General features: G+C 51.2%; 1 protein-coding gene across 1 annotated transcript; it reads right to left on the bottom strand.

Moving 5' to 3' along the window:
• Nucleotides 1-326: 326 nt before the first annotated feature.
• MTRR (5-methyltetrahydrofolate-homocysteine methyltransferase reductase) lies at nucleotides 327-25,582 on the bottom strand. Its single transcript, XM_040977392.1, has 15 exons — nucleotides 25,544-25,582; nucleotides 23,397-23,599; nucleotides 21,125-21,278; nucleotides 19,156-19,273; nucleotides 18,685-19,063; nucleotides 16,463-16,585; nucleotides 15,128-15,281; nucleotides 14,420-14,508; nucleotides 12,042-12,222; nucleotides 11,202-11,244; nucleotides 10,057-10,243; nucleotides 6,780-6,898; nucleotides 4,386-4,478; nucleotides 4,109-4,291; nucleotides 327-1,511 (listed from the first exon to the last, which is right to left on the bottom strand). Exons 2-15 carry the CDS (start codon nucleotides 23,523-23,525, stop codon nucleotides 1,367-1,369), a joined length of 2,097 nt encoding a protein of 698 aa, XP_040833326.1. The 5' UTR covers nucleotides 23,526-23,599; nucleotides 25,544-25,582; the 3' UTR covers nucleotides 327-1,366.
• Nucleotides 25,583-25,585: the final 3 nt, after the last annotated feature.

Genomic DNA, 25,585 nt, shown 5'->3' with positions numbered 1-25,585 from the left:
GTGTGGCCGTTACAGCAAAGCCCGCGCCCGTGAAAAGCACTCCAATCATTTTAAACCAAATATGAAACACTCCAGTCAACTAAAAGCCCACGAAATGCCTCAAGTCTCTATTCATCATGACAAGACAAAACTGTTCTAAGCTAAGGGGTTACAGATGCAAAGCAATAGGTAACATATCTGTGAAATACAGACCATGGGGCTATTTTACCCTTATCAGGGCCACTGACCCTCACATCCTGGGCCTGGGTGCGGTGGACAATGGGCTCTTGCTCTTACTCTTATCAGTGCCTGCAAAAGACCCACTGACCTCAAGCCCAGGAGTGTGGCCCCAGTTATTTATAGAATCGCCTTTTTACTTTAAACTCAAATTGCTTTTGACTTACTCAAATCGCTTCTAATATATAGACCTTTTAACATCTTGGTTGCCTCTAACATAAGATATACCAAAAAATGTACTATACAATATAATAAACAGCCACAAAATCTTAACATTATACTATTTTTTTCCCCAGATACTTCTCTAAGCAGAAACCTTTTACAGATAAAGAGATTTGCTTTTAAATGTAAAGCAATTAAATAAAAAGTCACCATTTAAAAGAGTCTGGGAGAAAAGTATTATATTCCTTAATTTTTGATTCCTAGTTTGACAAATTTTGAGAGAATCTGTTACTGGGAACCTAAAACATGCTACTAATTTAAGTCTGCATTGTAAATCTCGGATATAACCTGAGTGGTAGGATGGAGGTAATAGAAATTGCACGGGAAAACTTGAACACACACCCAGGAAGAACAGAACTGAAAGGACTCGGGGACAGAAGACTGCGTTTCCACCGCCATGTGTACATGCTGGCATTTATAAACTCAGTGCGGATGTTTCCAAATTCTGGACTGAGATACTAAGACATGTGATAACTCACATGCCGCAACGAAATTTCAAAATACATTTCATACTTTTAGCAGCACTCAAAATAAAATCCCTTTACTTAAAAATTACTTTAGAATACCTTTTTAATCGTAACACAGCTTTGGTAAGAAATATTTGACAGTAATATAGACCTGTGACAGGTAAGTTCTACATGTGCACTTCAACACCGCAGTAAGAACAGTCTTTGTGGGTGTAGGTCAGATAAAATGACACTGTTTAAAACTGCTGGCCACCCAAGTTCATTGTCATGTGTGCAGACCCTGGGCAGGAGGAAGTTCCTGACCAGTCCTTCAGGGTGCTGCGGGCAGGTGTGGTCCAGGCAGAGCACGGGCCTGTGAACTCTGAATCCCGTGCCTACAAGGGAGGCTAAAAGCTTTGGTGAAATTGTCTCTTAGTATCTTTGGCCAAAAAAGCTTAATTTTCTTCCTTTGATTTCTGGTTTTATGACCAAATGTCCTGAAGGTACCGCTTTTCTTCTTTTAAAGTAGCCAACGTCCTCATTGCTTCTAGTTTGTCGACACCAACCTCTTTGCTTATTATGTCCACAAAGGCATCACCGACATCCTTGGCCATATTTTTGGCATCTCTACAAAGGAAAATAATAACATCGCTGAAGACAAAATTCTGACCAGATCCTTCATTCTTCATCCAGCTTGCGTGACTCACCATTTGAGTGCTTCCCCCAGGTTCTCCAGGGTTGCCACGCTGTGTCCTGGCTGTCCTAGCCAGGCCTCCAGCCATGGGGGCCACTGCGAAGCTCAGAGCTTTATTAAAGATGCATTTATTTGGAAGTCAGACACACACAGCAATCCTCCATCTGCTGATTCCCTCCCCAAGTGCTCAAAAAAGCTGGTGCTGGGCCAGGGCCAAGCCAGAAGCCCAAAGCTCAGCCTGGGTCCCCATGTGCGTGTAGGGGACCCCAGTCTTAAGCCGTTACCTGCTCCCAGGGTGTGCACTAGCAGATCACACAGGTCAATGTGTGAGCAATTCAAAGATTCAGAGATTTACAGTCCTTCCTGAGCTTCCGCATCCACGGAGCAGCCTACAGCTTAGTAAGTGTCTGGGTACCATCTCCATCTGCCTTCCGCTCGCTTGGGCTGCCTCACACCTCCTCTTCCCTTCTTCCTCAACACATGGGGTGGAAACCACGCTCACTAAAGTGTTAGGAGCAAACACATTTACTGGGAACTGTCTAAGCGCCAACTTCTATTCTAAGTGCATTCACACGTCTCAGGTCTTTACAAGGTAGGGGAGGTCCTCCTTCAGTCCCGGACACTCACTGTGTTGCCAGCATCTGGTTCCAGTGGTCTCCCCTGTAGGGCAGGCTGGGTGAGGGGTGGGGATGTATGTCATTCTCCCTGGAATCTTGAAACACCAGCACCAAGCTCTCAGCAGGTGTTTGAATGGAGACAAGTGGAGGAGAGAGCTCTAACATGTCAGGGATGGAACCGCCCTGGCCCCTTACATCCCACTGCAGTCAGGGGTGCCCAGGGTAGCCAGCTCATCTTTTCTGACTGCCTGCTCATCCCATGGCCTCTCCCTCGGTTATGACGGCCTGCGAGCTGCCACCTGCCACGGCCATTATCCCCACCTCCTTCACTTAAGACAACGTCACCCCTCCTCCCCTTTGTTCTCTCTGAGCCCTCATCTCTGATCTTCACTAACGCAATCAACAGAAAGTGCAGCACCAGTCACCGGGAAGAGTCATTTCCAAGCTCACCTTTTAAGAGCTTGGACTTTTAAGATGTTTTCCAAATTTCCAATCACCAGTTACTTCTGCATATGAACAATCAATTCTGCCCCTACCACTCAGAGATTCCTTTAGAAAACATCAACTTGAACTTGACTGCTGATGGAAACATTCTCTACAAGCACAATGAAGATCAAGGGCTCAATTAAGAGCCAAATGCAAATGTAAAAAGAATGTCTAAAATTTCTGCCCTTTATCAACTTCAAGTGGTCATTTCCAACTGAGAGGCAAACCCATTAACAGATCATGCAGTCAACTGGCTAACCACAATTAAACAAGCAAATAAAACGGAAGACAAATGATCAGGATGTGCCATAAAAATAAGTAGAAATAAATCTTACTTCAATTATATTTAGTTTCCATCATTTTTGGTTTCATTTTCCAGTTTAGTCATCCAAAGTAAAATACAGTCCAAAAATAGCAAAATTCTAGAAATTAAAACCTGTTTTAAGCCATGTGCTGTTCTGAGTCGGGTAACGTGACTCAGGCCATGCCCTCTGCCTGTCCCGCGCATGGACTTGCGGATGCTGCCTCAGGTGACACGCCAACTCTGTATCACGGCGTCTGGGTTCTGGGGAGCTGTGCCTGCCAGCTTGACAGCACAGCACGCCCCCCGGCCCCTCACAGCACCAGTAGAGGTGGGCACAGCATGGCACGGCCACGTGGGTCTGGCCTGCGTCGAGGGCATGCTAACAGTCATGGAAGACACATGCAGACTGAATTCCTCAAGACATTCAGAAAAACACACACTATGAGAAAACTATATAAAATGTTTTTCACCCAGCAAAATGAGCTTCTGGTTTCATTTCCCCAGAACCTTCTGGAAGTACCCTTGCATGTACAGGAAAGGCTCTAGGGTGTCTGGCATGACTCAGGCTGCCCCCCCAGGCGTGCCCCTGGGCCACCAGGCTAACATCCCGAATTTTTTTTTATTTCCATTAAAACAAGGAATTAAAAATATTTTATTTCCCAAGGCAATTGGATTTCTGTAATAGCTTTTGTCCCAGAAGGTAGATAAGACTTAGTAATACAAGAATGACTCCTGGCTTACGTCTCCTAAACACGTGAATCATGCCTTAAAGCAAAAGGAGCCCCGCCAAGCAGACCTCGTTCCCTGCAGCTGCTCCAGGACACAAATCAACAACTCCCAAGCACAGCCAAATTAATCCCAGGGTTTCAGCTTTGATGATTAGTGTCTTCAACATGAAATTTTAGAAACAGGAATCTAAAATGGTACAAAGTGCTCCCAATGTAAGAATTAATTTTTACCGCTTCTTTCCTGGTACTGGCAACATCTCGGTTATTGAGTGTGTGCTGAATCGTTTTGGAACTTGCATTTCTATTTCTGAACTGCAGAATGTAATCTCTCACCCGGACTGGACCCTGGCCGCTCACTGTCCTCCTGGACCATGCCCGCACAGGGTGGCACTTACCCGCACACGTAAACGCAGCCGTTCTCTCGGAGCACAAGCCTTGCCACTTGTTTGCTGTGCAGCTGGAGGCTGTCCTGCACGTACTTGGCCGGGGCCTCCCCCTCCCCTGCAGGGTCATCTCTAGAGAAGGAAACCTTCAGCTGGGTCAAGACGCCACGCTTCAGGAAATGCCTGAGCTCTTCCCTGAAATACACAGCCACCAGGTCACCTAACGTCCAACTCTGAAGGCTGACAGCACACTCAGAGGCTGAGCATCCCAGCAGGCCCTGCAGAGTACCTGAACAGGTAGTCCCGTTCCTGATGTCTGCAGCCAAAAAACAGCCACATTGCCCCAAAATCTCCTGCAGGGTTTTGCTCTTGAAGTTTCTCCCTGTAAGTGAGAGAAAACATGGGAGGTGTCTGACATGAACAATGTGCCAAAGCAGTCTCTTTCGGCAGGAAATGCTACAAGCTAACTGAGGTTGGTGAAATCCATCTTCGCAGTCTCTGAAAGGTCAGCTACCTCATTAATACTCTGCATCCAAAGGCTTTCTCAGCCACTCCTGCGGTCAGCATAGCAAGGATTGGCGCAGGAGCCAGACACACAAGGACAACACGACATGTCACAGCATGAAAGCCAGACCGATCTCCACATGTCAAACACCATGGCAGCTTTACAAATACACTGAAGGTAATGGGAAAGCCACACAGGGCTGCAAAGAGCAGTGCAAAAGCTGGTCAGGCAAGCCGAGCACACAGCACTGCTAATGACAACGCAAGGACTGCCCAAAGAGCGGCCACAAGGGGGCTCAGAGCCTTAGGCAGGAAGCACAGCATAATGAGGCCAGGCCTGTCAGCACCACCCTGTGGACAGTTACGGCCACAGGGATTTAACTGTGCCACCTTTGCCAGGACCGGATCTCTGCTGCTCACAATGTTATCCCATTAGGAAGGAGCTGGAGCAGCCTGGCTCACACAACATGAAGCTGTGTTCAACTACAAACCACAATGCTACTGAAAACAATCAGACCACACCAAGAGTGGGAAAGGAACCTCCACAACACACTGGGCTCACGCTTTCCATGCCACAGACTGAGGCAGGCTGCCACGTCTCATTAAAAATTTTCATCAGATTTTTTTTCACTTTTTGTTATTATTATGACTTTATGATACAGTTCCAACAGGCCCTGGGATTTTCCTTAGTCCTTTCCCAAATCCTCTTCCCCCACGTGTTGTGGGCTAAGGAGTTAATTAGCACTTAGGATGAGCAGTAACAGGAAATGGGCTTGGGGCTAAAAGCACCTGGTCTAACTGGACTCATTGGCATCCTATTGTTTGGTTAAAGGGCTTGGGGGGAAGAGTATAAAAAGAGTAATACAAGGAGTAATAAAATGAGGCTTTAGAGAGACTTCCACCATCACTGGTCTCCTGCCATTGTCACTGGCTCTGCTGGCTGGAGCATCCACTGAGTTTCCCCATGTTATTACAATACTACAGTTCTTTACAAATAGTCCTAAATCCATCATGGCGAGCAAGGACAATGGCAGAGAATCCATCATCCTACTGTCAAGATACATTAAATTTTTAAAAAGATGTTTATTTTTGGGCCCAGTGGTATGGCCTAGCGGCTAAAAGTCCTCGCCTTGAATGCGCCAGGATCCCATATGGGCGCCGGTTCTAATCCCGGCAGCTCCACTTGCCATCCACCTCCCTGCTTGTGGCCTGGGAAAGCAGTCAAGGACGGCCCAAAGCGTTGGGACCCTGCACCTACGTGGGAGACCCGGAAGAAGTTCCTGGATCCTGGTTTCGAATCGGCATAGCATCGGCCGTTGCGCTTACTTGGGGAGTGAATCATCGGATGGAAGATCTTCTGCTGTCTCTCCTCTTCTCTGTCTGACTTTCCAATAAATAAATAAATCTTTTTTTTTTTTTTAAGATTTATTTTTATTATTTTTTCATTGGAAAGGCGGATATACAGAGAGGAGAGACAGAGAGGAAGATCTTCCGTCCGATGATTCACTCCCCAAGTGAGCGCAACGGGCCGATACTATGCCGATCCGAAGCCAGGAGCCTCTTCTGGGTCTCCCACGCGGGTGCAGGTTCCCAAAGCTTTGGGCCGTCCTCGACTGCTTTCCCAGGCCACAGGCAGGGAGCTGGAAGGGAAGCGGGGCCGCCGGGATTAGAACCAGCGCCCATATGGGATCCCGGGCGTGCAAGGCGAGGACCTTTAACCACTTGCGCCACCACGCCGGGCCCAATAAATAAATCTTTAAAAAAATGTTTATTTTTATTAGAAAGACACATTTGCACAGAGAAGGACACAGACAGATCTTCCACCCACTGCTTCACTCCCCAAATGGCCGCAATGGCTGGAGCTAAGCTGATCTGAAGCCAGGAGCTTCCCCCAGGTCTCCCACGCAGGTGTAGGGCTCCAAGGCTTTGGACCATCCTCCACTGCTCTCCCAGACCACAAGCAGGAAGCTACATGGGAAGTGGAGCAGCTGGGACATGAAATGGTGTCCATACAGGATGCTAACACTCGGAAGATGGAGGATTAGCCTGTTGAGCTATGGTGCCAGCCCCTGATGCCAATGTTTTTAAATAAAAATTTTATAGCCAGTGCCTACCACCTAAAGGGCTATTGCGTGCCTACCAGGGTCACTGGGAAGTGCTCGCCCCCAAGCACACCTACCGGTGCTGCAGGAAGCCAATGAAGGGTGCTATGCCAGTTCCTGGGCCCACCATTATGATGGGGATGGAGGGGTCCGTTGGTAAGTGGAAAGACGTCACTGCCCGAGGAGAGATGGGTATCTGCAATGATAAACCGTCACGCTGAGTCTGAGACAAGAGCTGGGTCAAAGCATGCGAGCACCCAGAGAAGCAGACTTGCCCACAGGAGCATTGCTAGGCAGCAGCCCGAGTCCTCAGCAGCAGCCCGGGACCTCAGGCACATCAGGGGGCTGTCTTCTGGCTTAGCAGAAATGCCAGTGCAAGTGCCCGCACTCTGTCAGAGTGCCTGGGTTCAGCCACAGCCCTGGTTGATTCCAGCTTCCTGCCATGTGGACCCTAGGCAGCAACAGGAACCTTTCCCGGGGTCCTCCCCTGCGTCTGGGGGGCACTGGCTGAGACCGGTTCTGGTCCTCCCCTGTGCCTGGGAGGGGGGCACTGGCTGAGACCGGTTCTGGTCCTCCCCTGTGCCTGGTGGGGGGGGGGGGACTGGCTGAGACCCATTCTGGTCCTCACCGAGCCTGGGGGGCACTGGCTGAGACCCGTTCTGGCATGAGCAGCAGCATGTGGCCATTTGTGGAGGGTCATCAGAGGAGCGATCTGTGTCCTTTTCTATCTCTTCCTGTCTTCCTGCCTCTCGAGTAAATAAACACACATACACAGGTCTGTAAGATGAAGGGCCTCAGATTTCCGAGCCAGAACACTCAACAGGCTTCTCCCGAGCCCGGCTGAGCCCTGGAAGGACACACCAAGGCAAGGAAGACAGGGCTCTGCATGCTTGCGCAGGCAAGACTCAAGATGAACATCCATGGGTTCAAGAACTTTAGTGAAGATGAGGCAGCCTCAAGGCAGGCCTGCCCACAGATCCTAGTACAGCGTGCTTTATCGGCTGTTTGGGTCCAATGTGTTAAAATGAAAGAGTGATGACATAGTTCAACTAGTTAAAATTCCAAACTCTTTTTCTTTTCAATCATGTGCTGCGGATAATCAGGGCTCATTCTGAACATGTTTCATTCTGTCCCACACGCAATCACGGAGTGTCCATGTGCACACTTCAACTTTTAGTTAAAGGAAGCTTGACGCAGTTCACAAAGAGCCCCGATACCACGCTATGCAAGCGCCAGACCAGCAGAGCTGCATCCAATTACTGCTCTCATTAGGGAATGAAACTCTAATGACCGTTCAGCTGCCCCACTCATTTTAACAGAAGTTGATATGACAGGCCCGGCAGGTACAGAAATGGACAAACACAGTCCCCGTCTTGACGGACGTCACATTCCAGTGGAGCAAAGGGCAAGGCACCTCCAGACAATGATGTGCAGATGTTAGCCAAGGTCAGGAGACGGTGGGTGTGCAGGGAGCTTAGTCAGACACCAGTGCCAGAGCTCGGCAGGGCAAGCTCAGCAGGTGCTGCAGTGAGAGCGCTGCTTAGTCAGACATCAGAGAGGGCCAGAGAGGGCCTGAACAGAGTCTGCTCACAGTGCAGCGCGTGAAGCCACTGCTAGGGACGCCCGCACTTGAGCTCAGGGTGCCAGTTCCAGTCTTGGCTACCCTGTTCTTCCGCTCCAGCTTCCAGCTAGTGAGTCTGGAGGGCAGCAGACGATGTTCCAAACACCTGGCTTGCTGCTTGCTCTTGTGAAACCTGGGTGATGTCCCTGGATGCTGGCTTCAATCTACCCAGTGCTGGGTGCTATGAGATACTAGCAGGAGAACTAACATACGAACATACGAGAACATTCCTGACTCTCTTTTCTCTGTTACTCTGCTGCTATACAAATGAATTAATAAATAAATAATTTTTTTTAAAAAGCCAGAAAAGCAATGGCTGGCTAAGCCAGTCTGTTTCCAGCAAAGAGCAAGTGCAAAACTCAAGCTGAGAGCATGCTGTCGTGGCCTAGCGACCGCCCAGCCTGTGCTGGCCGACAGCCACTCGCCCAGTGTTCAATTCTGCTTGCTGCAGGCTGTGAGCTGCTACAGCTCTGCCCCAGGGACCTCCTTCCCTGTAATCCATGTGGCAAGAACAACCCCGACCTGACCGTGCCTGGCCTCACAGCAGAGGGGAGGGTGTGAGGCAAGCTGTGCCCACCAGTGTGGCTGGTGGGTGTCCTGCCACTGACACAAGGGGAGTGTCCAGTGCTCTCACAAAGTGAGGGCAATCACCGACAACTGACGACTGTAGCCTGGCTGGGGTAGGGGAGGTTGTGTGGCAGTTCTCCAGCTGGTAGTGAAATATGTACCACTAAGCACAGCAAAATTCAGAGAGCAGTTTCCCAGGCACGCAGCAGTCACATAAACCTGCTGCTGTGCAGAAGGAGCAGGGAGAGCGGCAGGCCGTGGCGAGCACGCATGCGCAGCTCCGCAGCTCCGTGCTGGGCACGCGTGACGCACAGAAAGCTCTGCTCTTTGTGTAGATCACAAAGTGATGTGTGCTCTTACGTCCAAGTCTAGGCTGCGTTATCAGTAACAGTAACAACAGCTTCTCAGTCTCAGCTAGTGTCGACGAGCACTGGACAAGGCCGTAAAGCACTCCTGTTTCAGGCAGTGGACGGCAGAGACATCAAGTTAACGGACAAAATGGAGCAGTGGTTCTCTCTGACATCGCTCAGTAGTCCGAGTTAGCCTGAGGAATCCTCATGACCTCAAGATCCCAGACTTGTCAGAGTGCAACTGGCACAGTTGTGTCTTTACCATGGAGTCGGACAATGTCAGAAGAAAGTCACCTTGAAGGGCAACGAGGGCCAACTCTAACTGCTCGCTGCGCATGCGGCCTAACGCGAGACATCGACACTTGCTCTATGGAAACACAAACCATGCCACAAAGTCCATGCGCAAACGTGTCCACAATTTGTTCAGAAAACTATAGAACTTGCTGGTCCTAGTTGTTCTAAGTGGCACACTATCATGTTTCCTCCAGATTTTCGGCTGTCAGCAAACCTAAGGTCTGAGCTCAATGTCAAACGTGGCTGCCCTAACCTCACGCTCCTTCCTGGACTCGCTGAGCCAATGCTCAGAACTCAGAGAAGTCGAATCATTCTCCCTCAGCGGTGCAGACAAGCACACAGAAAGAGCTGTCACAGGAAACCAGGCACTGCGCAGAGAGGGAAACGTGGCCAGCTCCAGAGGAAGCGGCGGGAAGCATTGCCCCTCCACTGGAGATGTGGAAAGGGCAGCAGAGCCCGAGCTTCACTGCAGTGCTGGGAGACAGTGAGCGGGCAGGGCAGCAGGGCACACTCCTGTGGTACCTGAGGGGCTGGGCCTTCTCTGCCATCTTCATGTGGATCTTCGGAGTTTGGCTGAAGAAATGAGCTAACCCTCGTGGCCAACCAGCCAGTGCACACTCCCTTTCTCGAAACCACGGTCGTGGTGTGAGACACAAACTCCACAATGTTAAAAACAAAGTGTAGCTTCCCCGGGTGGCACAGACTCGAGCTGCAGAGACACACCAGTGACATGGTCACTTCACTCCTGGACCCTGTGACTCCAGACTGCCCGCCTGCCTGCTGACATCATCAGGAACGCATCCAGTCTTGCTTGCCCCAAGTTAAACCACGAAGGCCCTAAGGGTTTTCACTCAGCATGCATGAGGACTTCTTATCAAGTGAATGAACACCAATAAATCCTGACTGAAAGCCCAGATCTCACGCACTGTTAGGACACTAAAATCTGAAAGTGACTTTTTATCCAGAAAACTAAAAAGTCAGAGTAAAAGCATCTTTATAAGATTGCTATGATGGCTGGTGTTACAGCATGGTAATTTAAGCTACTGCCTGCCAGTATCTGACACAGGTGCCAGTTTGAGTCCCAGCTGTTCTACTTCTGGTCCAGCTCCCTGCCAACGCACCTGGGAAAGCAGCAGAGGATGGCCCAAGTGTTTGGGCCCCCTCAAAATCCCATGGGAGACCAGGACAGAATTCCAGGATACTGGCTTCAGCAGGGGAGTAGATCAGCGGATGCAAGCTCTCTCTGCCTCTCGAACAAATAAACCTCAAGAATGACAAGAGCCACAAAGCACCTCTCTGCGTGCCGAGTCCTACAGCAGCGAGAAGGAACACCCGTTCGGTGTGCACTTCCTGTGTGATCACGGTGGAAATCCCTCCCCAGGGACGGAGGAGTGACACAGCAGCACCGGAAGCGGGCTGTGGCCCTGGAGACCCACGGCCCTAAGCAGGGAAACCCAGGGGGCCTGAAGACCTTCCACCCCGAGCTCCTGGAGGGCTGGAGTGGTGAGCCTCATGCTGTCAGCTCGTCCTCCACACAGCAGGTGAGCGTTCCCTGAGTGAAATGGCAGCCGTAAGAATCTGTGGTCTGACCTCCCTAAGGCTTTGTACAAAAGATGCAATATTATATCTAATAATAATAATAATAATGATGATGATAATACTAGTACCTTGCGCATGAATACGGCCTGGGCTGTAGTTTAGGAAGATGTTCTAGAAAAAAGAAACCATTTATGAATCCACTGATACTGAAGATAATCATTATCAAACACTCAAAAAAAAAAAATCAAAACCTAAATGTGAATCCTGTTTTCTTATATATCTTTAAAATAACTGACATTGTAGCTTTATGTCATAGGTAACATACATTTTTTGTGGCTAAGTAAAATATTAACATTTTCTTGGGGCCCGGCAGCGTGGCCTAGTGGCTAAAAGTCCTCGCCTTGAACGCGCCAGGATCCCATATGGGCGCCGGTTCTAATCCCGGCAGCTCCACTTCCCTTCCAGCTCCCTGCTTGTGGTCTGGGAAAGCAGTCAAGGATGGCCCAAAGCTTTGGGAACCTGCACCCACGTGGGATACCCAGAAGAAGTTCCTGGATCCTGGCTTCACATCGGCATAGCATTGGCCATTGCGCTCACTTGGGGAGTGAATCATCGGATGGAAGATCTTCCTCTCTGTCTCTCCTCCTCTCTGTCTATCTGACTTTCCAATAAATAAATAAATCTTAAAAAAACAAAAACAGAAAACAAAAACAAAACACTGAATTCCGAGCCAACAACAACAAAAAGACTGAATAAACTCAGAGAAAACAATAGTAACATCAGGAGAAAGAGCTAAGGAGATCGGAAAACCCGCAAACACTGCTGGGCCGGCATCTGTCTGCCGTGGACCCCCTACTGAGGCAACCCAGAACCCAGCGGCCACACAGCAGCAGCACGGGGATTTCCTGCCAAGTGCGCCTGTACATAAGTGCCCTGGACTGAGGGAGACAGGGGCAGCCGCTGCTCACCCAGCACGAGGCTCAGCGGCGGCCGGCAGGATGGAAAGGCGTGGAGGAGGTCCAGGAAGCAGGCGCAGGCGTCACGCACGAAGCGGTTGTAATCGGCCATTCCCTGCTTGCTGCACAGCTCCTGCAGCCTGCGCTTTTCAGCACTGTCGCTGGTGTAGTCGGCAAGGGCTCGCAAAAACGCCTGGGAAAGGAAGCAGGTGTCAGTCATACCATGTGATGGTGCTCTGTTGGGAAAATTTCACAAATAGAGCACAAGAATACAGGCCAGAATCCCAAGTCTCACTTAATCAAACTCCAACTGCCGGGCCAGACACACTGGCCTCGCTCATACCCACTGCTGGTCTGAAGGCAGTCGCAAGCAGTCACATGTGACACACACAGCATTTTATCATGTCGCCTGTGTCAGATGCTGCATCAAACACTACTGGGCATCTATTGCACAGCTCTGACTGACGTGCCCTGCGCTCCCCTAGCAGGGCAGGCAAGACCACTGTTCTCATAGGGGTCACACACTGCATGGTACTGAATCGGAAAATTCCATATTGCTTTTGGAGAATAATTCAACAAAGCCAATAAAAGTTACTACAACTTAAACTGGAGGTATTTCCAAAATAGCACTCAAGGTGAAAGAGAGAAAGCAAAGGGTTAATGCTTTCCTTGCTTCTACACCTTGCTTGGCAAGATAAGATAAGAAACAAGAGGAAGGCTGTGACAGGCCCGACTGCGGGAAGGGGGTCTGGGTTTCTGTTTCCCGACAAGTGAATTCCTTTTCCTGAGAAATGGGCCCAGAAAGTCCTGGGTCAGAATAGGGCCATAGAACTGTAACAGGCCCGGGCTGTGGGAAGGGGGTCTGAGTCGGCATCAGAGTCAGGGCCATAAAACTTAAGGCCTGTCACAAAAGTATGTTAAGCTTGTAGTGTGTGCCTATAAGCTGCCTGTACCCCCGGAGCTGGGGGCTTCTCTCCCTGTTGGAGTATAGGCCCGTTCCCGAACGTCAATAAAATCCTCTTGCTTCTTGCAGCCTCTGACCTGGTTCTTGAGCTCTCGGGGTCCATAACCGTTAGACCCCCTCAGGGTTTAACAAAGGAATTCATTTTACAAAAACACTTCAAATAAATGTGCAAAAATTAACACAATTCTTGAACCGTATTAACACACATTCCACTTGAACCCATCTATAGAGTAAGTAGTGGACAACCAATGACTTACACTGCACACACTTATCATGTTGAAATAAACACATTTGTTTTCAAGTAACACAATTTATAAAATAGTATGTAAAAGATTAGAAAAAAATTCTCAGACAATGTGTGCTATTAAAAAGCTATGCACAGATTTCAAGTTTTTGTACCAAAATAAACTTATCCTTTCATTCCCTTTCCAATCACTTTTGAAATTATCTTGTGAATTATAGGATTCCACTTTTCTTAGCAAAGTAAAATTCAAGCTCTGAGAGTTGGACCATCAAACTTCTACTTCCTTGGTTACTTATTTCTTTATCCAGAATTTTTACAATGGCCATGTTGCTTTTGTAGTAAGGAAAAATATGTGAATCAAAATGGTAAGGTCGAATGAATATTATGAATTTACTGCATTTGATCTGGAAGTTCTCACAAAGAACTAACTACTCCTAAACTTAATCGCACTGCAGCTAGAGCTGAGCCTCTCTGTGAAGTGGCTCCCTTTCCAAAGACCCTGAGAAAACGCAATGCACTCGTGAGGAACGCGTCCTGAGACCCAGGCACAGTGTCTGTGGTTGGCCAGGCAAAACTCCAGAGCATGGCAGCCACAACATTCACCTGCGGAAAAGGATTAGAGAAAACCCCTTTCCTGAGTTTTAAAAACAATTACCCGGAAGACACTGACACCTAGTGGACCTTTCCCTCTAAATTCTTATGTCAGTATAAGCTACCAAACCCTTCAGTTCCCCCCAAATAACTGCTCCACCAGTAAGTAAGTCTAGCACTATAGGAAACAGACGTGAGCAGCTGTGGCAGGTGGCAGGTGGCATGGAACCGCCCAGCCCTCACCTGTGTTGTTCATCAGAGAGACAGCATGGTGTAGTTGGGCAGCATGAGGTTAGCCAAGGTCAACCGTATCACTGCTTAGCTGCTATGTAAATTTCATGTCTAGTACAAACAAGACTAAGAAAAACTATTTTGTAATCATCTTACTTCTTTAGGAAACAGTCATTTCAATGTAAACAGATATAAATCTATTTGCTTCTGGCAATGATAAAGATATCAGTGATCCTAGGAACTGCCTGTGAAATCACACTTTTTTCTAAGACTTCAAGCCACACACATCAGATCCATTTAATGATCCTACAGGAGATAAATGCATGACATAACAGCTTCCCAAGGAAGACAGAAAAATACCTTTTTGGGAACGGCTCGTATCTCAAGGCACCAGGTGAACATGAAATGGAGCGAGCATCTCTCGGGGACGTGCTGGGGCAGGGCGGCTCCTGCTCAGTGAGACAGAGACGAGGCTCAAGACCCCAACGGCCACAGGCGTACCACCCCCTCAGCCGCAGCAGCCTCCCTCACACTGCTGCGGTCACTGCTGCGGGACAGCCAAAAAAATCCCCAAGTAAAGAAAAATCCCCAAATAGCAACATTCGAAGTAGGTCAAACAAAAGGAAAACAACCTAAAATCGAGGAACAGAAAAGCTAAGACAGCAGTGTTCCAGCAGAACTGACAATCCTCAAAAAGAACTTTAGAAATAAACTCGAGGTCAAGAGTCTAGACATAAAATACATGTATTTGTATTTGAAAAAAAAACTGATTTCAATTATAGAAGTAGCAATTATCGGTATATAAGAGATATGCACTTCTTAGTGCAGGTTCTGAGAAGGGAACGGTGAAGGAGAGGAATCTTGGAAGAGACTGGCCACAAGGGGACTGCCTCCGCTCCCCCGGCAGGCCCCCGGCAGGCACCCAGCAGGCACCGGCAGGCCCCCAGCAGGCCCCCGGGCCCTGTGCGGGCACCACTGGGCACCGGGTGGGAGCCCTGGCACTCTTTGTTGGTCAGTAGCTAGCCACTGGTCCAGGACACCAAGGAAGTCCCGGCCCTGGGGTGGTACCTTTCTTCTTGGTGTCTGCCTTAATGTTCAAGAGGACACGATGCTCTCTCTTGTCTGCGAGCTCCAGTCTTTCCAGGAGGTTCTGTACTTCCAAGTCATTGTTGGGACAGATCACGCTGAAGGCATCCCCAGGCTGATAGGAAAAATCTGTTTTCTAGAGGAGACCCAAGATGAAGTTTTGGTTAAGGAGTTTAAGCTGTGGGGAAACAAAATACACTTTCGTTGTGGGATCATTTTAATATGTGTACTCAAAAAATAATTTGGAGACATAAATTCAAATAAAGCAAATGCACATTAATTAGCAGGTGCTCTAAATAAGAAAGGCATTGCCCAGCATCCTGCCTTCTTCCACTGCTGTTAGAGAGGGCAAATCAGACCTTGCTCATTGTCTGCTGTCACATACCACACTGGTTTTAAAGTCTCCGAGCCCTTATAATAACTTGCGTGAGCACACACACACCCCATGACTACAAAAAGCTAACGGAAGTCAACCACACTGGTTTCCTGCTGCATCCTTTCCTTCTCTTACTCCTTTCCTTTGGTGAGAAACAAGACATGAGGTTTTTACCTTATTGAGGAAAAGCATGGCACTAGGTGGCTTGATTGTGGTTATGAGCACACGTGGGCTGGGAAAAGAGCCTTTGCCCAAGTCAGGTCTACATGCAAAGCTCATGACCCCACACACTCAGGGGATGACCAGCACGCCAGGGCTCATGGGACAAGCTCAAAGGGGATGACCAGCAGGCAGGGCTCATAGCAGGAGCTCAGAGGGATGATCAGCACGCAGGGCTCATGGGAGGACCTCAGAGGGATGACCAGCAGGCAGGGCACATGGCAGGAGCTCAGAGGGGATGACCAGCAGGCAGGGCTCATGGGAGGACCTCAGAGGGGATGACCAGCAGGCAGGGCACATGGCAGGAGCTCAGAGGGGATGACCAGCAGGCAGGGCTCATGGGAGGACCTCAGAGGGCAGACACAAGACTCCAGAACTATGCAAAAGCTCAGATCACCATTTTTCTGGAAAAAGGCCATGATTTCCCCAGATTCTCTCTGCTCTAGTAAGTCACCTTTGCAGAGCAGTCTGCTCCAAACTCCACTTGTAACTAGGTGTTGAATCTTAAGTAAACAGATTTGCAAAGGCAGCAACTGTACCCATTCAGGCTGAATCGCCCTGATCTCCTCATCCCTGCCCTGAAGTGGAAGGAAAACAGAGGAGGGGTGTGAAGCAGCCAGCTGTGCCGGGGCCTTCTGGCTCTCCTAAGTGTGCAGTCCGACACCTCGTGGCTCTGCACGCCTTGGCGGCACACGAGCTGGGAAGGAAGCCCTGCCACTTACGGAAATGTCCAGTTCCAGCAGCAGGGTGGTCTTCACGGCGTCGCTCCTCGTGAGCTGGACCGCCTTTGAAATCGGCACCGAAAACACTGGGTCCGCTGAAGGCACAGATGCTTGGCTTTCCTCCTGAGAAGAAGACACGATGCAGGACAGCTGATTCCCACCACCTCCTCCTTAGGTGACTGTGCACACCCCACAGGGCGCGCAAAGCCCCTGGCCGCCGGCTACTGCTTTCTATGTCAAGGGGTATACACCTCTGCACCCCCTTTTTCAAGGGGAAGCTCATCTTTTTTCCATGGGCCTGTCTGCCAGACATCAGGCTTTCTGAAACACGTGTGGACAAGCACGGCCCTTTCACGTGCACTCCAGCTCACTGCCAGTGGAGAGGACACCGCTGCATGTGCACACACTTCTGGCAGGAAGCCCTGAAGGAAGTGCCGGATGTGAGTGCCTGCGGCGTGGCTGTGCGAGGCCCTGGGAGGGCCGGCGGCGCCTGGGGAGCAGCTGTGGGGCTCCTGTGTGCATGGCGTGCCTGCATGATGGGACTGTTCTCCGTGTGACACAGTGTGCTCCACACATGGCCCCCGAGGATCTGCAATCTACAGGTGTTCCAGCAGTGTCAGGACATCTTACACCCCCAATTCCTTTCCGAGCCCACACAAGAGCTTGCCCCAGTAAAGAGCAAGGTCTCCATTCTGTTCAGAGACAATGCAGGGGCCTCTGGCCACCCCTGCCCTCTCCCCCGGGCTCCTCTCCTCCCCTGGCTGCTGGGCCAATGCCCAGGGTCAACCCTGACATCAAGCTGACAAAGAGCTGACCCAGCTAAGGAAGGCATGGGAAGGTGCCCTAGCAGGACCCAGGGGAGCAAGTAGAGACGTGACGGGCTGTGCCAGGACCAAAGGGAAGAGCAGTAACGTGGGGCAGTGAGTGTCCGCGTCCCTCCCGGCCCAACGAGTGTCCGCGTCCCTCCCGGCCCACCCAGTGTCCGCGTCCCTCCCGGCCCAACGAGTGTCCGAGTCCCTCCCGGCCCAACGAGTGTCCGCGTCCCTCCCGGCCCACCCAGTGTCCGCGTCCCTCCCGGCCCAACGAGTGTCCGCGTCCCTCCCGGCCCATTGAGTGTGATGACTCCCTGGCAAGAGCACCCAGTTGTGATGTGACTGCACTGACCTCAAAGCTCCCAACAGCGAGGGAGAAGCAACAGCCAACCATGAGAGGTGGGGATAGCAGGGCCACTCTGCGTGCCCGGAGAGGAAAGGGCTTCTGGTGGGCACATCGGAACAGATAGAACTACACAGTGCGCCCACTGCAGATGATGACACCCTAAGGGAACACCAAGGAGACAGTGTCGCCAAGGTGCTAGGGTGCGGGTGACAGAGACCCTGGGGAGTTTAGGGCCAACCTCCCTACCAAAGAATGGAGGGCAGGTGGGCACAACCACTGTTACAGCAAATGAAAAGGCAGAAGGGCTGGCAGGTCAGGTAAAGGGTCTGACCCTCAGAATCAACAGTGATGGCGGAGAACTTGCTGCTGTTCTTGGGGTTGAAATCAACAGGCAGCTAACAAGGGCTTTGGATCCATCCTCAGAATGAAGAGAAATCAGGGGACATGAGCAGCAGGCTCCAGGCAGCTGCCTCAACAAAACTGGAAGATTCCATGTCGGTTAACAGATGCTGACCCTACTGACTCTGAAGGGACACATCCCCAGGAAGAGAACTGCTCACAGCACAGCAACTGTACTTCACTGTACACATGGCAACAGGTCACAGGAAGGTCCACACTTGTGTCGGTGCCCGGGGTCCCAAAGGAACATCAGAATCTGCTCAGGAGCTCAGGGGGGCATGCTATTCCCGCCCAGGACAGGTTCAGCAGTTCACTGGCTCTCAGCACCTCCAGGGGCTGCTCAGCAGCTGGCAAACCTCAGGCTGCATTGCTGGGCTGTGCAGCAGAAGCAGCAGCCATCCTAGGCAAGGCCTGGGGGAGCCCCTGGACTGTGGGGCAGAAGCAGCAGCCATCCTAGGCAAGGCCTGGGGGAGCACCTGGGCTGTGGGGCAGAAGCAGCAGCCATCCTAGGCAAGGCCTGGGGGAGCCCCTGGATCTGACACAAAGCCAAAAGCAGAGCAACATCCTAGAAGAGAGGAGATGGCAAGCCACTTTGCTGAGCTCTGTTCTAACGTAGCTTTGAAGAGAAAGCAAACACCCATTAGTAGATACCGCTCATGGCTCACCTCGCCAGCGGGCTCCAGCAGATGTACTTGCAGGTATTCTGGGGGCGCAGCAGGAACACTCAGGGAGGCTTGTGAGAGCGGGGGCACAGAATGGGTAAGTGTGGCTTCCAAGTCCTTAATCAAAGCCTCCGACAGGGTGCTGTTCACCACATTCTGCCTCCAGACCCCCGAGGGCCTGCCTCCTGAGCCTTCTAAGCTCAGACGCTGGACTTGAGACACGACGCCTAACAGCTCTGGTTTCCCAGGCTCTGCACTCGGGGAGGCACCAGAGGCTTCTGGGAGAGTTCCACTCATCTCTTCTCGTCCTCTACTGGCCCTGAAGTGCTTGGTAAGGGCGGCCCAGAGTCCCGCAATCCACGGCTCCACCACAAGCTCCAAACTGAATCCCCAAAAGAGGGAAGAAAAGAAAGGAAGTGAGCAGATGAGCACTCGAGTGCAGCACAGCGGCAGGCTTCTCGCACGCTGCCTTACCCGACACAGTCATCAGCGTGTCCAGTGTCATAGAAGTGCTGGGCGCCCAGTTCCTGAAGCCGTTTGTCAATCACTTTCCCCCCATTACAGAAGAACGTGTACTCTGAATCACCCAATCCTGAAGGACCCAAAGAGACAATTAGTGCACAGTGAGGTTCAAATGCAAGCAGTGCGAAGAACAGTCAGCACAATGTGTCAGCTGTTGCAGACAGATGACAAAAATACAGCCAGCTAAGTTTCTTCTATTTTACAACATAAAAGTGCCTGACTTAGCCCAAGAAACCTGCTCCCTGGGGCTGGTGTCGTGCTAGGCGTTTAGGCAGCTGCCTGTGGCACTAAGACACCACACGGACACCAGTCAAGTGCTCCACTTCTTACCTCCTCCCTGCTAATGCGCAGAGAGAACAGCCCAAACCCCGGGGTCTTGAAGAAGCCCAGCTCCTAGTTTGAGATTGGCTCAGCCCTAGCATTGTGGCCATTTGGGGAGTGACCCAAAAGATAAAAGATCTTTCTCTCTCTTTCTAACTCTGCTATTTAATAACAAAATATCAAAACACACAAATGGCCTGGAAAGCAGCTGAGGATGGCCCTAAGCCTTGGGACCCTCTCTCACATGGGAGACCTGGAAGAAGCTCCTGGCTTCAGGTTGGCTCAGCACGGTACAGAGGATCTTCCTCTCCATCTTTCCTCCTGTATGTAAATCTGACTTTTCAATTAAACAAACAAACAAATAAATAAATCTTTAAAAAAACAAAACAAGGAGTAGACAGGATTAACCCCAAAATATGTCCCTCCATTCACTGATCTGACCTTGAGCTGGGCCACTTCTCATTCACAGCCTTTTTGTAAATAAAGCCTACTGGGACACAGCCAAGTCCGCTCGCACACATGCGGCCCATGGCTGCTCCCAAGCTCCAACAGCCATTGGACGGCTGTGGGAGAAGCGCTGGCCTGCGGAGCATAGCACACTGCCCGCTGGCCCTTGCTGGGGTCAGACACAGCAAAGAACCTGCCGTAGATTCCTGGGCTGCGTCCACTGGAACTGCTCCAGGTTTCTTGGCAAGAAAATAGACTGCCATTTCCAGACTTGTTGGAAACTTTACAACTCAAGTTCACAATTTTGTTTATCTACACGTTCCTTCTCCAAATGAGAGACGAGTAGGAAGCTCCGTGTTTCAGTCCAACACTGAAAAGATTGGATGGGCGGGCTTGTCTTTGAAGAGATTGTCAAAGCGTGTGTTTATTCTCAAAACAAATGTTTATTTTATTTTGTTTCTACTGGTTTACCTCCTAAATGTCCTCAATAGCTAGGGCTGGGTGGGGCTGAAGCCAGGAGCCAAAACTTTCTAAAGTCACCCATGTAGGCGCCAGGGACCCAACCTCTTGAGCCTTCACTGTCGCCTCGCGAGGTGACATTAGCAGGCTTGGCTGAACTGAGCCGTCCGATCTGTGCCTTCATCATTTTAAAACCATGCCTCACAGAGCCCAAAGTTGAACAGCATCACCCCAGAGCTCAGAAAACGACCCATGCTGGAGTCTGACCCCAGTCACTGCAGTGAAGTGACTGCCGCCTGCACCTGGCCTCAGGGTCAGGGAGCAGGCGCCAATCAGCAAGACCTCTTCAGCCAGTGACAGGTTCTCCTGTAAGAGGTCATGGGAGCCACCTGAAATCCCTGTCTAGTTGGACCGAGAAACGGTGAGTGGGGCTGTTCCTTTGAGCGCTCTGTCTACACAGGTGTCAGGACAGTCCCTGCCACCAATCCTTGGGGAATGCTTTGTGGCTGAATCTGACATGCACCCCCAGTCATTCTGGCACAGCTCCAGGGAGCTGAGGACGGGGAGGTGTGCACACATTATGCATTTTGTATGTACACAAACACTAACAAAGGGAAAATCTATGAACTGCAGAACCCAGAGTGCAAGCCAGGAACAACGCAGCATGAAGAGAGCGTGGAACACGGTCCATTACCCAATAGTCCATACCGCAGGTGCGCAAAGGTATCAGGTGGCAGCGTCTTGTCCTGTATCTCCTTAACAAACTTGCGGGCGGTGTCTGGTGGGTCTCCGCTCCCCGTGGTAGACACAACGACAACAAGAGGAGCTGTCTCAGTTTTTAGACTATACTGCAAAACAGATACGCAGTCAGAAACCGCCTGCCACGTGAGTTGTTCAGGCTCCACGTGAGCGCGGCCAGCGACTCCGTCTCTCCGTGTGCCTTGTCTCGTTTCTCCTTTGAATGTTCCATGTTATCAATCACTCAAGAGGTACAGCTGACCGCACCAGCGACTTCCACCAAGTCCCGCCGTGGAGGGAGTCACTGAGAAGCCAGCACATGCTCTCTGGGTGCTCACCAAGCTGGGAGAATTGAACTTCTCCTTATTTCTGTGTTTTGCTAGGGGGCACCCAGGCAAGGTCCCCATCTAGTTCAACCCTCCACTAACAAGGAAACCGGGGCAGATGGAACAGATAGCATTAAATCTTCACCACGGCACCCTGTGCTGAATGTCAGTATGAGCTCCAACCAGCAAGGCAAGTCCAGCTAAGGGTCAGACAGACACAGGCACTGGAGCGAGCCCACAAGGAAGGGTGGCTGACCGGCTGATGAGGTAGGAATGTCCATTCCCAGGAAAATACAAACAAAACAAAAAATAAACAATAGCTGAAAATGAGGGGGAGGGGCAGGATGAGAAGTCAGCACCTCAGAGTAGAGAGAGAACAAGGTAATGCTAGAATGTTCCAGCAAAGGCTGGAATGCTAAAACCCTCAGCGGATGCATGCCCAGTTACCGCACTGCATGTGACCCAGCGCAGATGGCACCAGGGGCATTTCCAGGGGACTCCAGCAGCTTCTGGCCGGAGGGCCAAGAACAGCTCCTGCTGCATGTCGGTTCATCAGTGTGCCCAACTCGCTCTATAAGAAGTCTTACACAAAATTAAAGCCAATGGTAGCCAGTTACTGTCTCTTAGGAGCTGCAGTGTGTAAGAACACTGTCTAGGGGAGTAGGATTTTTTTTGGGTGGGGGGGAGAGAAATCCCAGACTCTATGAATTTGTACCATAAAATTCAAAAATTCAAACTAAAAATTAAAAAAAAAAAAAATCACACACAGAAAGAACATCATCTAATCTGGTTCCATCGGATTCACATCACCTCCCAGGCTGACACGATGCGGACTTGCACCAACCACGTCCTTGAGAACTCAAAACCCTACCCAGGCCGTGTGTGAAGCCACATACTGGCTAGAGTCGGGGTGTGTACAACTCCACTGGGCAAAGGACTGCTGTGAATCAGCAGGCGGAGTCCTCACTCTCTAAGCTCACCATGAACAAGAACGAACGCCTAGCCACTGCCGTGTCAGGGCTGCTCCCACCACCCTGCTGTGCACGAGCTCTGGCCCGTTGGCGAGGTCCAGCCCACCTGGCTGTCAGGACGAACTTCCAGCCAGACCGGCTATCTGTGTGTAGCGAAGTGGTCTGACAGTGTTCTGTCATCAGCACAGCACTGTAAGTTTTAAGCTGTATGATGACTCAGCTTGCCGACTGCTGGTGCACGTGGGGAAACTGGCTCTCTTAAACGTGGCTGTGTTTGGAGTCATGGTGGAGGTGCTCCAATGCTGAGGCCCCCACGAGCTGGTCTAGCCTGTGCTGCCACTTGGGAAAAGCCAGGAGGTTCTAGACTGTAAGAGGGTGCTTGCAGGCTTGTTTCCGGAGCCCTGGTCAGTGCCTGGCACGTCATGTGGTGTGCTGTGAGAGCCCGGTGGTTGGTATTGCCTGAGCCTCTGAACCGAAGCCCCAGGGATTTCAGCCTAACTCCAACACAACACCGCCTCATTGCCGAGGTCTTGTTTGGGAATTTTCACTTATTTATTTGAAAGGCAGAAAGAAACAGAAAGAAAGAGATAAGTCGAGACAGAGACACGGGGAGCGCTATCTGCCAGCCACGGATTTGCTCCCCAAAGGCCCGCAATAGCTGGGCTGGCCAAGAGAGAAGCCAGAGGCCCGGAACTCCACCTGGGTCTCCACAGGCCTGGCCAGGATCCACGTGCACTGTACCGTGGGAGGCAGGCAGCCCGGGGTGAGGCACACCATCCACTGTCTGCTGAGGTCTGATGTGCCCGAGAAGGAACTCGTGCAAAGCCTGAGGGAACACACAGGCGGCTGCTGACCTCGGCAGCACTTCCAGGACCCCATTTCCTAAAACCCTTCCGAGTGGGAAGCCAGCCGCAGGGCCGACAGTGCTTACTGTATCCGACTCGCTGACGCAGTGCAGATCCGCGGAAAACCCGTGTGCCAAGGCTTGCTCGCGGATGTTCTCGGCGATGGCCTTGGCCTGGCCGCGCTGGGAGGCGTACAGCAACAAGAACCTCTGCATCCCCTCGTGGCAGCAGCCACAGCAGCGACACCGACACACAGCAAGGCGATCTTAGTGACAGATGCTCCCCGAACCTGAACAAATACAACATCCACACATAGCACAACATGGCTACATCTCTACGTCCGTTAGCACTGAACCTAGACGACTCTCAGTGAGAAAACAAATTAGGGAAAAAACGGGAATCAGACTTGAATTTGTCCAAAGTTACCTGAAAAAGGACTTGATACCCGAATACCTTGTGCCACTTTCAAAGGTTATGTCGCTTTTTGTTCCTCTTTTAAGAATAGAGACAAGTAAAAATTCCACTAATATTACTGGATTCTTGGTTCCTATTTAATCTTTTTTTTTTAAAAGATGTATTTATTTTTATTGCAAAGTCAGATACACAGAGAGGAGAGACAGAGAAGATCTTCTGTCCAATGATTTGCTCCCCAAGTGATCCCAACAGCCGGTGCTGCGCCAATCCAAAGCCAGGAGCCTCCTCCAGGTCTCCCACGCGGGTGCAGGGTCCCAAAGCATTGGGCCGCCCTCCACTGCCTTCCAGGCCACAAGCAGGGAGCTGGAAGGGAAGTGGAGCTGCCAGGATTAGAACCGGCGCCCATATGGGATCCCGGCGTGTTCAAGACAAGGACTTTAGCCACTAGGCGGTTCCTATTTCATCCTAATGCTAACTTTAACAGAAGCACAAGGTCTTCTTTGCTATTGAAATCAATATCAAACACGTGTGAGCCTGAACATGCAAGGGGCACTGATACATTTCTCATACTGCAAAACATTTTGAAGTACATGCAGCTTTTTTCATGATATGCATCTCCTATGAATACTCTAAAGTCCCTTATAAATACTGACTTTGCATTTTCTTCACAGTCAAATTCATTTTTTCAATTGTCCACACTCTGAACTGGCCCTGTGAACATGCACACGGATGGATAAAATGCATTCAATCCTCTGAAACGTTTTCCCAACATTTCTAAGTCTCTAAAGAGAGCCCTGGGGGAGACAAAAAACTAGGGGCACCCCTAGAGGACACTGTTCATTCCTAAGGGCCGATTTAAACTGAGATAGCAATGATAACCATAAAATGTTGGCTTTCGGTGAATGAGCCGCCCAGAGTGCCCAGTTCCTTCAGTCATACCCACCATAAGCAAATCCCACGTTTACCCAGGGAATGCCTTGGCGGCAGAACAGCATCCGGCACAGGTGCCCCCTGAGTCACAGCAGGAAGGATGGCTGCACGTGGAGAGTACACCGCCCTGGAGCTCACCGAGAGCTGTCAAAATCACGTTCCAGGCGTCCACCCCATTCCAGGAGCCCCTACACCCACGGCCGCCCCACGGAGCAGCGCGCTGTCTCAGGCACCTGCTGGAACAGGTGCAGGACCAGGTCCCTGACCCCGTCGGTTCTTCACTGCGCTCTGGCAAACATCGGGCACTCCGGGGCTGCGGAAGGCGCCGCACCGCACCAGCTGCGGGTCTCAGCCCCGGGCACATGCACGCTCCCGGGAGTCCCGATGCAGCCCGCACACTCCTGCACGCTCCCGATGCAGCACACACGCTCCCGGGAGTCCCGATGCAGCCCGCACACTCCCGCACGCTCCCGATGCAGCACACACGCTCCCGGGAGTCCCGATGCAGCCCGCACACTCCCGCACGCTCCCGATGCAGCACACACGCTCCCGGGAGTCCCGATGCAGCCCGCACACTCCCATGCAGCCTGCACACTCCCGCACGCTCCCGGGAGTCCCGATGCAGCCCGCACACTCCCGATGCAGCCCGCACACTCCCGCACGCTCCCGATGCAGCCCACACGCTTCCGGGTGTCTCGATGCAGCCCGCACACTCCCGCACGCTCCCGGGTGTCCAGCAGGCCGCACCGGGAGGACGCTCCCCGGACGCGGCGGGGGAGGAAGGCCTGTGCGATCAGGTCGTCTGCCCCGCGGGCGCCACACTGCCTCCCCATCGGAGGGGCTCGGTGGGAGGCCGGGACCCCGACAAGGCCACTCCCGCAGGACTCACCCGCACGACCCCGTCCGGGGGCCCCCGCAAAGCACAGGTCGC

Source organism: Ochotona curzoniae, unplaced genomic scaffold, assembly GCF_017591425.1.
Source record: "Ochotona curzoniae isolate NIBS_2020 unplaced genomic scaffold, NIBS_Ocur_1.0 contig_2754, whole genome shotgun sequence".
Taxonomy (NCBI): Eukaryota; Metazoa; Chordata; class Mammalia; order Lagomorpha; family Ochotonidae; genus Ochotona; species Ochotona curzoniae.
This window is presented reverse-complemented; position numbering and strand designations above follow the sequence as displayed.